The 14,696-nt window shown below is 42.5% G+C and overlaps 1 protein-coding gene across 4 annotated transcripts; it reads right to left on the reverse strand.

Moving 5' to 3' along the window:
• Positions 1–83: 83 nt before the first annotated feature.
• Positions 84–4,073, reverse strand: LOC311370973 (alpha-aspartyl dipeptidase). Of its 4 annotated transcripts, none has more exons than XM_084489240.1 (9): positions 3,936–4,073; positions 2,377–2,480; positions 2,178–2,263; positions 1,588–1,662; positions 1,325–1,404; positions 893–1,066; positions 640–699; positions 360–442; positions 84–218 (listed from the first exon to the last, which is right to left on the reverse strand). In XM_084489240.1, exons 2-9 carry the CDS (start codon positions 2,478–2,480, stop codon positions 155–157), a joined length of 726 nt encoding a protein of 241 aa, XP_084345366.1. In that variant the 5' UTR covers positions 3,936–4,073; the 3' UTR covers positions 84–154. The 4 variants fall into 4 exon arrangements, with proteins under 4 accessions (XP_084345366.1, XP_084345365.1, XP_084345367.1 ...); XM_084489239.1 differs by lacking the exon at positions 3,936–4,073 and adding an exon at positions 3,701–3,781; XM_084489241.1 differs by lacking the exon at positions 3,936–4,073 and adding an exon at positions 3,645–3,703.
• Positions 4,074–14,696: the final 10,623 nt, after the last annotated feature.

The raw sequence follows: 14,696 nt of genomic DNA on the forward strand, positions 1-14,696 counted from the left end.
AGTGTTCTTCTACTGCTGATCTTATCGGATCTGACTTTGCCTCCAGAGCCTTATCAGCAACATGAAGGAGGAGAGAGAGGGAGTGCTGAGAGACCTTTATTTACACACAATCACATTAACGACCACAGTAGGCCGAAACAAGATCTCTGATTGGTTAGTGTTCAGTCAACAGGAAGCTGAGATCACTTCCTGTGTTATACTCCACAGTCGGCTTTCCTCTGAAACACAGACACAGTTCTCATATATACGTATATATATATATATATATATATATATATATATACACACGTACGCACATATACTGTATGTATGTGTATGTATACATGTGTGTTATATGGCCTAACTGTGGCCTGTATCACCTGGTGAAGAGACGGGCCTCAGAGCCTCCCAGTAGAGTCGCTTGGTTCCCCTCCACCAGCAGAACACAGCCCTCCCTTAGAGCCTGCACACACACACTCACTAACCTCATCTAGAGGTCTCACTGGAACACACACTCTCACTAACCTCATCTAGAGGTCTCACTGGAACACACAATCTCACTGGGGACCTCATCTAGAGGTCTGTTACTCACATGACTGTTATTAATTATCCATTATTAACGATGTCTATTGATCTAAAGAATAAGAACAACAGTCTCACCAGTACAGGGGGCGTGTCCGGTTCCTCATGGTACTGCAGAATCCTCTGCTCTCTGGTCTCCTGCACTCACACACACACACACACACACACAGGTTACATTGATATTGTCTGTGTGTGCCATGTGCTGACCCCCCCCCGTGTGTGTGTGTGTGTGTGCGCGTGCTGCCCCCCCCCCCCCCCCCTTTGTGTGTGTGTGCGAGCTGACCCCTGTGTGTGTGTGTGTGTGTGTGTGTGTGTGTGTGTGTAAGCTGACCCCCATGTGGGTGCTACGAGGGTCGTGGTCGAGGTAGTGGGGGTTGATGTTGAAGGGGACCAGGGCGAGGGCGCAGAAGGAGGGCGGGCAGAGGATGGGCATGTCGTTAGTGGTGCTGATGCTGACGGTCGATACGTTGGTCCCAGCACTGGACCCCATGTAGGGAACGCCGTCCTGTAGACACACACATCTTTCACCATAGATCCATCACCATAGATACATCACACATAGATCTATCACAATAGAGCTATCACCAACAGGTATATCATACATAGCTCTATCATACATAGATATAAACACAAACACACGTTGGTCCCAGCACTGGAACGCCCTCCTATAGATAAATCCACAGATATATCATACATAGACAAACGTTGGACCCCATTTGGGGGTTAATGTGTGTGTGTGTGTGTGTGTGTGTGTTTGTGTGACCTCTAGAACTCTCCTCCTGATGTCAGCCACCAGCTGGTTGTCATAGAGACACTTGAGCAGTCTGAAGGTGTTTCCTCCTCCTGGAACACAACGGAGCAGTTAGTGATCTGCCCTGGGAATAGAACCAACAACCCTGCAGTGTGAGTGCTTGCTCTACCTACTGAACTACACAGGAATAGAACCTCTAACCCTGTAGTGTTAGTGCCTTGCTCTGACTAAGTGTATGTGTACTGTGTGTGTGTGTGTGTGTGTGTGTGTGTGACCTATAAAGATGGCCTCTGCTGTCCTCACAGCCTCTCGAGGATCCTCTGCATCATGGATGCTATCCAGCTCATAACCTGAAAGATCAGAGGTCACAGGTCAGAGATCCTAGGTTAGATATCACAGGTCAGAGGTCATATATTACAGGCTGCTTTGGAATAAACATGAGAGTAATCAAATCCCTCACCAGCAATGTTATAAATGTAAAATACAATATCCGATACTATCAGGCAGCTCAATTAAAAACAGTTTAAGAGCAAATTAGCTGAAGTTAGAAATACGCCATGTTGTCCTGAAAGCACCACATGGTCCACAGAGCAGTAGGTCAGTTGACATGTGGTCCTGAACGCACCACATGGTCCACAGAGCAGTAGGTCAGTTGACATGTGGTCCTGAACGCACCACATGGTCCACAAAGCAGTAGGTCAGTTGACATGTGGTCCTGAATGCACCACATGGTCCACAGAGCAATAGGTCAGTTGACATGTGGTCCTGAACGCACCACATGGTCCACAGAGCAGTAGGTCAGTTGACATGTGGTCCTGAACGCACCACATGGTCCACAGAGCAGTAGGTCAGTTGACATACTCACCCAGGCTGTTGAACTTGGTCCTTGCTAGGCGGGCGTATGCGTCTCTGTCGTGGAGCGCGTACGGTACGAACAGCACTCTCTTCAGCCTGGAGACGGACAGACGGGTCACACGGGCTCTATCGACACCTCCATCTCTAGATGAGCTGCACTGTTCTCTCTACGGACTCTATCCGTTCTATAAGACAAGAAGCAGTCTTACCCCCTGAAGAGGGTGGAGATGTGGGCCTGGCAGTGGTCCAGGTACCCCCCGCCGTGCAGCGTGGAGTTAGACACCAGCAGCAGATGCCTCGTCACCGGCTCCATCTGGAATCAGGGAGAACACAGAATGACTCGGAGCTCAGAAGATCCTCGCTCTACCTTCAGTCCTTCACCAGGTGGCCCGTTCACAGACTCTTTATCATGTGAATCTGCTGACAGCAGCTTGTGGCGCGGCAATAATAAACCATATTTATTATGGGCCCATTTTAAAATGTCAACCTTTTCACCTCCTCATCAATGATTAGCTATGGCTTTAATAAGAAGAAGAATTGTAAGAGCAACAATGTGAGAGTATAAGTCAATTGAAATATGATAAATGAATAGTTCATATATTCATATAGTAACAGGCTGTTGAATAACCTTGGAGCCTGGCAGGGGAAAGTCTTGTCTCCATTTCCCTTCACCCTGTACCTCTAAGACCTTGTCCACAATACAGTCTCCTGCCACCTGCAGTCTTTCTTCTGTCTGTCGTGGACGACGACTCGCAGCCTCGCTGCAGCCTCTGAACAGAGGCAGAGAGCAGTTACATCCTAACCTTTGACCTCCCTGACTCAACTCTGCACTGTGAACCCAGACTTCTTACTGAGTTATTTACTTTTAGTACTATTTAGGAGACACTTACTTTACCTTACCTGGCTTCAATTAGATACTTTATTAATGTATGCATATTTTATTACTTTATGCTGTTTATTAGATGTATATTTTCTCCAGAATTATAATATTTCTTTCTACACTGTATTTTTTGTTTATGTTGCTAGTTGGGTTTGTCCTATTGCATTAGCTATGAGACTTAAGATTTTCTGGCTTGAGCTAAGCAATTGTAATGCTCCTGGATCAATGAAGTAATTAGTCTCTGTAGCTAAATCTGGAGGATCAATAAAGTACTTGTAGTATGTGTATCTATCTATGTATTTATAGCTACCAGATAATCTGCCTTTCCCCCGATGTAGGCTACTTTGGAACAGAGCTGCACGATATGAGGAACATATGGAGGAATAATATGAAAGTACGTTTTTTATCATGCTGTTAATACTTTACAACAAGGGTACATTAAGTAACCATTAATAAATGTAGTTAATGCAGTTCTAATTAATCACTTACTTCGACTAGGCGTTAGCTAATGGTGTACTAATCATTAAATTATGGTTTCATGTTTACGAATAGTGTTAATGTTAGCTAAGGTATTAACCCTAACCCACTAACCCTTACCTTAAACCTGACCTTTATGTTACTGCTTAACCAATGTTAATAAATGGTTACAAGACCTTTTGTTAAATGCAGAATATTGTAGCGTCTGCGAAGGAACCTCGCGGGAGGCGACTGTGATTTTCGTAGGCGGAATCCGGAAGAAGTCCCGCCTCAAGCGCTAGGATTGGACAGGCAGCCTGTCAGGCAAACTCGCACGCTGACTCCTAACCCTAACCCTATCAGATAAATCCATTTGACTAACGTTAGTTTAATATACATACAATTATATAATATATTATTTAAGTTACCTACCCTGCGGTCACGTTACGGATTTTAGCCTTTTTGTATTTGATCAGGGTTTTAAACCAACTTGATTTGATAATCTCCGGCTATCTCCTCATTAATATTCATGATTCTTCCGGATTCCGCCTACGAAAACCAGCACACGGCGAGTCAGCATTCAATGGGTAGTCATAGCTCTCGCGTCCCTTACACGCTGGACTGCGAGAACTGCCTTTTATTTCAACACCAACTGAACACAGAAACACAACGCACTTAACCAACCAACTTAAAATACAGGAAACGCAAAACAATACAGGAAGTGAGGAAGGAAGTCGGTGAACTAGATAGCTATCCACTCTATTGGTTTTTCAGTCAATGTTTTTATTGCTCACTTGTGATCATGGGACACGATTATTCAGTCCGCGACTTCTGTTGCCATAGCTTTCCATATAAAGCGTAAACATACAGGGCTAGGACCACTTACTAATACTAGACAGGTAAGAGCTAGGACTACTAACTACTGCTAGACAGGCAAGAGCTAGGACTACTAACTACTGCTAGACAGGCAAGAGCTAGGACTACTAACTACTGCTAGACAGGTAAGAGCTAGGGCTACTAACTACTACTACTAGACAGGTAAGAGCTTGGGCTACTAACTACTACTACTAGACAGGTAAGAGCTAGGGCTACTAACTACTACTAGACAGGTAAGCTTCATAAAGTAGGGTTAGGCTCATCCTAACCCTACTTTATGAAGTGGCCTGAAGTGTACCCCCTTCCTGGTCAAGAGGTGATAACGGTGGCTTAGGCGTGGCAGCCAGCTGAATCCCAGGTGTGAGTCACACTGCGACGTGTAACCAGCTCGGCATCGAGAAGACAAGGAGCACCCCGCTTCACCCACAAAGTGTCGGATAAGTTGAACGGTTCACGTGGACCATAAGTGCCCAGCTGGACCTCACCACTGTCCCGGACCGGAGCTACTGGGATCTGCAGATACCCCCCAGATAATTATATGTCTATGATGGTAGTTTACCACTATGATCAATACATATAACAGATAGTGATAATTATAGATCTATGATGGCAGTTTACCACTATGATCAATACATATAACAGATAGTGATAATTATAGATCTATGATGGTAGTTTACCACTATGATCAATACATATAACAGATAGTGATAATTATAGATATATGATGGTAGTTTACCACTATGATCAATACATATAACAGTCATAATTATAGATCTATGATGGTAGTTTTCCACTGATCAATACATATAACAGACAGGGATTATTATAGATCTATGATGGTAGTTTACTACTATGATCAATACATATAACAGATAGTTACCACTATGGATGACCAATACATATAACTGATAATTATAGATCTATGATGGTAGATGGTAGTTATGGGAAGGATACTTTTAAAATGTATCCAGTTACAGAATACATGCCCAATAATGTAATTTGTAATGTATTCCATTACATTACTCAATCTAAGTATTGTATTCTGAATACTTGGATATCTTCCACATTGAATTGCATTTTATTAGTTTAGGAATGTGGCATCAAATCCTGCTTACTAAACAGGCCTATTCTGGTGTGTTCTTCTGTTCCAACTGGCTGAATGTGTTGGGCCCAAGTCTCCCTGAAAGTGCACTAGATTATATAACTTGCTGTAGAGCAACAAAGACTATAAGGGTATGTTTATGCAAAAACCAGATGTCCCCGGTTGCCTGTCCCTGGCTAAATACAGAAAAACTACCTGTACCCGTTGTTTTTGAAGACGCAACATTAAGTTTTTCAATCAGATTGCTAGTCAAACTGTTCCCAGTTTTGATTTATATCATATATCAGAATATTATATTACTGTTAAGCCCACTATGAATTTTAAAACAAGCCAAACCATGTGTCCTGTATCATGGCTACATGTATGACCTTTGCAGCAAAAAACGCGTGAAAATCGGTTTGGTATTCAGTGAGGTTTGATTAATTAAATGCGCTGACAGTTCATAGCACCAAACAGATCACACTGAGTGGAGCGGTCGACCGCTCCACGACGGCGGCCCCACGGCTCGGCAGCGCTAGTAGGCGGTAGCGGTGGATGCGGCGTCTACTCTTCATGATGTGTATGGCCCCAGCTGTCTACTGAAACATCTTCCTCGAACGCTTTGTGGTTGCTGGTAACGTAAAGAGGTCAGCCGGTGGCCTCTATTACCACTGGTTGAAACAGCGCCACCTATCGTACCAGGGTATGACATGCTTCGGCCAATGAATCGGTTTACTCAACGCCTTTAACGATCCATCCCCACCGATTACAGGAACAATGTAAAACGGGTGGCTTAAATCAAGCGATCTGATTGGTTCCCAACTGTTGTATAATGAGCGTATACACACAGCTATGACGCCCGTTCAGTTTACAGAGTTCAGTATCACTCCGCGCCTAACTTGAACTGTTGTTTATTTATATATAAAAGCAATAGCATAGTTCACTGAAGCCTAAAAATATGTTGATTGCTGGAGAGGGTGGAAATGTTGTAAAGCAATAGGCACACGGTGAGTGAACTCGATAGTAGGCTAAATTGCCGGCGAACCAAGCTACCGTCTCTAGCCTTCTCTCTGAAGGATGATACAGTGTGTTGCATAGCAACCGCCGCGCACTTTGCAGGCAGTCAGGAGGGACTACTTTTTTGTATTCGTTAAAAAATCTTTAGCCTATAGCCGTTTCTCATGCATCATTGAGTCCGCTGCTGTTCCAATTACAGGTGTGTACTCGCGTTCTCGGAAGTCTGTACTTGAAAGTCCGGACTTGCCAAGTACGTACTTCCAAGTCCGCGAGTACGTAGTCCGCGTACTTGGTATTGAAAAACGGCTTATGTCTATAGCCGTTTCTCAATTTGCGTTCTCGTGTGTACTCGTGTACTTGCGTTCTCGTGAAACGTCATCAGTGGTAGCCCAAGTACTGTTCCAATTCCAAGTACTGTCGTAAAACCCGAAGTGTTCTCGATGCGTTCTTGATGAGGCTGTTCTACCCATAGACATCTTATATATAGATATAGATATAAGAGCCGTTTCTCAATACCAAGTACGCGGACTATGTTCTCGCGTACTTGGAAGTACGTACTTGGCAAATCCAGACTTTCAAGTACAGACTTCCAAGAACGCGAGTACGCACCTGCAATTGGAACAGCAGCGGACTCGATGATGCATTCTGGGATATTTAACGGTCCCAAGTCCACACGAGTCACCTCCGATGCATCCTCGGTAGAACAGCCTCATCGAGAACGCATCGAGAACACTTCCGGGTTTTACGACAGTACTCGCGTTCTCGCGTACTTGGAATTGGAACAGTGCTTGAGCTACCACTGATGACGTTTATCGAGCAAGTACACGAGCACACACGAGAACGCGAATTGAGAAACGGCTAAGATGTATATGGTTCCACCGAGGACGCATCGGAGGTGACTCGTGTGGACTCGGGACCGTTAAATATCCCAGGATGCATTTCGCATTCCCATGTTTTAAAATATGTAAGCTATAATAATAGGCTATATACGGCATTTCAGAATGTTAGTAAACAATAGCCGTAATGACACTTCCGGGTGGCAGAACGAGCGGCTACCACTGACCTGAAGCCATCCAGCCGGCTGTAAACACAAATAATAATAATAAATAATAATAAATAAATAACAATAAAGACTATGTCACACAGTCAACAAAACATTGTTGTTGATCTGAAGTTGAAACGATGACGAAAACTATATTAATATTATATATATATATATATATATATATATATTAATGAGACGTCCCGTAGCACCCCGCAAGAAGAAAATCATTAATTCAAGCCATTTACTCTGTTTTCTCGATCGTGGAAGGGTTTGTTTACTAGTGGTGCCAACGGAGAACGCATCGGCTTTTGCCACCCGGAAGAACATAGTGTGACGTCATGGTGAATTGCCGTATATAGGAACATTTTACATATATAACAAACATGTAGGCCTATTCATTCAAAATATTGACATACTATTTGAAAATTAAAGAGGCTTGGGTTTTGTTTTATATAATTTGTTTATATTGTATACGTTGCTGATAGAGGAAACCCATCGCAACGGCAACGAAAATCCCGGTCGGATCCATCCAAGTGTGTGTGTGTGTGTGTGTGTGTGTTCTAATATGTGTAATTTCTGTAAAATTTTATATTCATTCAAAATATTAACATACTATTTTTAAATTAAAGAGGCTGGGGTTTAGTTTTATATAATTTGTTTATATTGGTCAGTAGGCCTATGCCTAAATGAGGCCATAAAGCTGAGGTGGTGACGTCATCGAGTCCCCAAGTACGTACTTCCAAGTCCACGAGAACGTAGTCCGCGTACTCACGTCAGTCAGTGAAATGTTCTCATTATACCATAGTGGTAAGTACTGTGGTATAATGAGAACATACCACTGCCTGTCGTGATATATTGCTTAAATATCTCACTAATGAGGATATTATAGGCTACACGTATCTATGTGCATAGATTTTTTAAAAACTTTTTTTAAAAACGAATCTTTCTTGTTTCTTGTTTCTCGTTCCATGTGTCTTATTTTCATCAAAGGAAACGAACCCCATGGTATATACAAAATGTTCTGTCCTTTTGAGATGAGCATATGTCTATGATATTAAAAGGTTAGGAGTAGAACAAAATCATTTAGACAATCTGAATCCGGGGATCCCCATAAAGTTGAAATCACCGCAATAACTATTGAATAACTATCACTAAGGGTGATGATATAGTTAGAACCAATTATGAGACTTACTTACTAGTTCATCATGTCTCGGACCAGAAGTGACCTTTAACAGTACAACAAGATCGAGATATCCGCTGTGATGCTCATCAATGGTGACCGAGAGGTTATGTTAGGTTCAAGCCTAAACTAAACTAAAACTAACAACCACCGTGGTTGTTAGTTTTAGTTTAGCGTAATGCCCCATCCACCGCTTGCTTTGCATGTCCCGCAAACCAACCAGTGGAAGTCAGGGGAGGGCGAAATAGTTTTGGAAAGCACCACACTACTAGCCTGATGCATCAGCCGCTTACTTCATTACATTTCATATAGCGTCTGAACACGAGCCGTAGAGATTCGTTTGCTTCCGGGAGGCGGTTGCTTCCGTTTGCTTCGACTAATCGCTGCTGCTTGGCGGTGACGTATGCTATGCGTTTATTTATTTCCGTTTATTATGTCCTGGTCATCACTAACGCCAAGCTGGCCTGCTGTTACACCCAGTATCCCTGCCTCCTTAATCTGGTCTTCTATCAGGGCAAGCAGGGGGGACACAACGATGACAATAGGGTTAGCATTAGCGTTTGGCTTGCATAATGTCTTCGCCACTAACGGGGCCAGCTGGTAAATTAAACTTTTCCCAAACCCGGTAGGAATTAGTCCAAAAACGTCTTTGCCCTCCAAAAAATTCGTCAAACATGCTTCTTGTTCTGGCTTTAAGTCTTCAATATCCGGAATAGTTTCAAGCACAGAGCGTATAGCTTCGCCGACATCCATCTCGTCAACTGTTTACCGCAGCTTGGGAACTACACCGGTATTTCAGTTTGGGCGCTTCAGTTCGACGTCATCGCCCGTCATCGCCCGTCATCGCCACATCTGCTCGCTGATTGGTCCGTCCGCTCTGGCGGAAGGAGCAAACCGAAACGCATTGCTAGTTCCCTGACTATATGGTTGAGGCAAATTAAATTTGCCGGAACCAGTAGGCGGCGCTAGCCTGGCTACCACACTACTGCGATGAGGTGGATTTGTTTATCGGCGTTACCATGGCGATCATGACGGTACTGAGCATAAAGTAAAAAGTAGATGAGACGATAGAGGGGTTAGAAAGGGGGTTAAAAGGATTTTTATTTCAGTTATCCTATTTTTGCACCGAAAATATTTGAAAACCATGAAAGTTTAAAAAGTAAAAAATAATGACCGTTACACAAGCAAAGTTTCACAGCGCCCCCTAGGTTCTATGAACGCCCCCGTTGAGAAACCCTGAGGTAGATCATCTGTTGGAGCACAGATTTGAGACCCTTAGTCTGGAGGAAAAATTAGAGGTAAAACGCCTTGGTCCCCACCATCCAAGGGATTTTGGCATTAGCCAAACCGCTGGCAAAAACATCCGTGCATTTAATGTGGAGTTAAAAAAAAAAAAATAAAAATAAAAATATATATATATATATATATATATAAATATTAATTATTTAAAAAAAATAATAATAAAAAATATTAGCCTAGCCCCACCTGATTTTTACATGTAGAAACGCCACTGCAACCACGCTATGCAGCTGTGGGCGGGGCCCACAGGCACAGCTGTGGGCAGGGCCTACGGACACAGCTGTGGGCGGGGCCTACAGGCACAGCTGGATGAAAAACATCTGGAGCTATTTTATTGTGTCTCTCTCTCTCTCTCTCTCTCTCTCTCTCTCTCTCTCTCTCTCTCTCTCTCTCTCTCTCTCTCCACCCTGGTCTCGATCTGACTCCTGTTTTTGGGTATATCTGTATAATATCGAGCCGGTCTTTCCTCCAGTGATCGTATGGATCAGATGATCGATAAGTGAACAGTAAGATGAGGAGAGGATCCGCGCTGCGCTTTCTGCTGACGCTCAGTAAGTACAAGTTGAGTACAAGTATAATGAGTACGAGCATAACGAGTATGGGTATAACGAGTCATCCTGTCTCCTATTTCATGATGCATTGTTGTGGTTTCATTCCACTCGTTGAAGCATCAAACCGGAGAGACTTTACGAAACCAACTCGATCTGAACGACGATCGAAAAGTTTGATGTGAAGTGGAGATACACTGATATATGATACTGATCAAAATAACCAGACGCTGTGGTCCTATTGTCTTGCGTCAGTATAGCCTGTATATGATCTGATCCTATAATAACTCTATTGTAGCCTTTACTTTACGACCTGCTATAATAATTATTGTTTCATCGAGTAAGACTGTGGTTGTACTGGGAAGCCACCAGTGTCCACCAGAAGAAGACCACATTTGTACTGATCAGCACCAAATATAACTGGTAGAACACTTTAGTTTTACTGGGCAGCTCCCAGTATAACCAGTAGAGGACTGTTTGTAGCGCAGAGTTCCAGAACAACCAGAAGATTATAGAAGAGAGGGGGAGGGAAGGGGTAAGAGATGGAAAGATTGTGTGTGTGTGTGTGTGTGTGTGTGTGTGTGTGTGTGTGTGTGTGTGTGTGTGTGTGTGTGTGTGCGCACGTGTGCGTGTGTGTGAGAGAGAGAGAAAGAGACGAGGAGAGAGAGAGATGGTGATTAATACAAATTACATCTACATTTTATTTTGTATTAATTTTGTATTGCATTTTTTGACATCAACCTTTTTAGTTTTTAGTTATCTTTGTGTGCTTTGCTACCATCAATGTACATCTTTTCATTCCAATACAACCCTTTGAATTTGAACAAGAGAGAGAGAGGGGAGGGAGGGAGATAGAGGATAGATGCTGACTGATAAGTTACTCAACAGGAGGACAGTCTGGACAACAACTTCATTGAGAACAGATATAGGCAGTAATTATTCACACACACACACACACACACACACACACACACACACACACACACACACACACACACACACACACACACACACACACAAGACAATACAACAACGACACAGTCAATCCTTTCTCGGTGCTTTGTGCCAATCTCTCTCCTCCCCATCCCCATGGCAATGGTGAGATCAGTGGGGTCTCATGCTATCATGCTAATGCTGTCATACCTAATAAAGCCTTGTGCAGCATTTGTGCATAGCAATACCATGACATTAATATGATATATTAATGCCATGGTACTGCTATCATGCTAATTATATAATACTAAAACAATTATATATTGCTAATGCTATAATGTGATGCTAGGGCTAACATAGTATTCATACTTTAATGAATTTAAATTTAAATGTAATTATTAATTTGATTTAGTATTCATAAATTTCAAAGTATGAATTGCCATGCTAATGATATAATTCTAATAAAATACTAGTGCTACCATGCTAATGCAATATTAATGCTACTATGCTAATGCTAGTGCATCCATGCTAATGCTATCTTATTTAACATAAAGCAATGTATGTATTGACTTTTAATGAAACAGTGACAGAATCTTCTAGGTTCTATTGGCAACAAGTATTCCCTCACATAAGAGCTTTGTCTGCTGACGTTTTCTTAGTTTTGTAAGGTGTCTTTGGGTTCTAAAAGAAAGTGTTATGTTAATCCAAAGCCAGGGTTGCCAACTCTCACGCATCTGGCGTGACACTCACGCTTTCAGCATCAATCTCACGCTCTCACGCACACGCAACAAATGTCACGCCAAAAAAACAAAAAAAAAACAGTTAACTTTATACCCCCCACCCCCTGCCAACAACTCAGCCAAGATTTTACAGAGTCTCACTCCAGCCAAAAACCCAAAGTTGGCAACCCTGCAAAGCATGAATATTCCTTTTATAATTACTATTTGACTTTATTCACACGTACATGAAATCATACGTTCCTACGTTCATTTTCTTGTTCTAAAGCTAATGACTGCTATTGTAGCTTACAGCTGCTATTCTATTCTATTTGACTCACATTAACACATGTTAATAGACAGAAACACACACATGTGTGTGCGTGTGTGTATGTGGTTTTGGGGGCTACTCATAACCAGCTATTTTCTGCTGTCACACATCTGTAACAACTTTACTGTTTGAGCTTGTGGCTGTTTGCATACACACACTCACTCACTCACTCACTCACTCACACACACAAACGAACACTCTCTCGGTCAGACACACACAAACTCACATTCTCTCTCTCACCCACACACATACACCAAAAAAAATAAAGATATATTGTTATTGTTATTGGCAGTTTTATTATTTTATCATTATTTATCATTAACTGACATCTTATTAAAGTTGAAATGAGATACTACTGTAGTACTTTATATTTGACTGTGTACTGTACTATATTCAATACTACTGCTCTATGCAGTACTAACACAATGCTTGTCCTCTGTATGTCAGGTTTGTGTGTTGGTGTAGGTGCGTTCAGTCACCTGAGGACCAACCTGTGTAAGTGGTGTGAGTCCTCCGTCCCGCTGTGTGAGGACAGCGTCTGCCACTCCAACTGCTCCCTCTCCTCCTTCTGCACTTCCGGACATGAGATCTGTGTTGCCATCTGGTGAGGAACCCCTATCGTACCCTATTATTACATAGCCTGATCTATTATACCTAGTATAACATAGCCTAGTATAGTAAAGCGTAACATAGCATAGTCTAGTATGGCATAAAATAGCCTTGCTGGCATAGCCTAGTATAGCCTGCATAGTGTCGATATATATATATATATATATATCGACATTATGCAGGCTATATATATATGTATAGACAGACACACACATATATCTATATATATATACCATGTCAAAGTAAAACATTACATGGTATAGGTACGTAGTATAGTATAAAGCATAGCATAGTAAAATCAGTGTTTCCCACACATAGGCCTTTTCTTATTTTTTTTACTTGAACGCGATTTTTAAATGTAACTCCGCCAGCCCGAAATTGCGCCCCCCCCCCCCCCCCGTCAACAATCCTGTCCGTCCGCCCGCAACCCAATTCCCCCCCGTCAACAGTGAGCAGTGGCGGTTTTAGGCACGGGCGCATTTTCTATTATCGATAATAACCCCCCCCCCCCCCCCCCCCCCCCCCGTAACCGCACCTTAGCTTTTCTCCGGCAGGTGCCGCCAAGGTGCACGTTACTCATCTCAAATAGTTACACCCAAATGTTTCATTTTATTCACATATATGTGTAGACTATGAACAGTGTTGGGGAAGTTACTTTAAAAAGTTGTGTTTGTTCGTAACCCGTTATTTCTTAAAAAGTAATGTTACTTTACTTAGTTACCTTTCTGACAAGTGTTCTTAAAATACTCCCAGACGGATATTGGCGAAATAAAAGCATCCTAAGCAGTGGATAAAATGTTCTAAAGGACATAGACAAACTGATACAACAACTGTTCTCCACTCCAATTCAGGCTCATATCCTCCTCGAGCGCTTTGACTCCTCGGAGAACCAAAGCCGAAGGAACAACATTATAATTATTGGAATAGGGAGCGTGAGACTGAGAACAAAGGGCTGTAACTATTAACCACCATGCTGAGAATAAAGGCAGACTCAATTAAAATCCAATGAGCCCTTAGAATGGAAAAGATCTGACGTGACGTGACCTTTTTTTCCATGACTAAGACGAGACGATGACGAGACTGCACCAATGTCCAAAAACGCTGAATAAGACTAAATTAACATGCATTATTGTTGACGAAAAAAGACAAGACTAAAATGTTTTGCATAAAATAAAAACTAAGATAAAATCTCTCTCCATGGCTTCCGGCTGGCGTTCGACATGTAAGGCTGCGAGGTCCTGAGCTCTGCATCCAACTTTTAATTTAATCTGTTTTTTAGCATGCAAAATGCAAATACATGTATAGAATCATCTTCCTAAACTCTTACGACTTTGGTCGAGTCACTTAGACGATGAAATTACACTTTCTCGTTTTGTTTAAAAAACAATGGCTAATCGCGGAAAGTCAGCTAACTCAGCTACTAACAGGAAGGCTACTAGCCCTACCGCAGAAGCTGATGCACCCCAACTCTCCTCAGACTCTGTCGAGAAAATTATGTCGGCGATTGAAGCATTGGGCACGAAAATGGATACACAGACGGCTGCCCTTCGTCAAGAAA

The sequence above is a fragment of the Micromesistius poutassou genome (genome assembly GCF_964030765.1).
Source record: "Micromesistius poutassou genome assembly, contig: SCAFFOLD_3178, whole genome shotgun sequence".
NCBI classification, from domain to species: domain Eukaryota; kingdom Metazoa; phylum Chordata; class Actinopteri; order Gadiformes; family Gadidae; genus Micromesistius; species Micromesistius poutassou.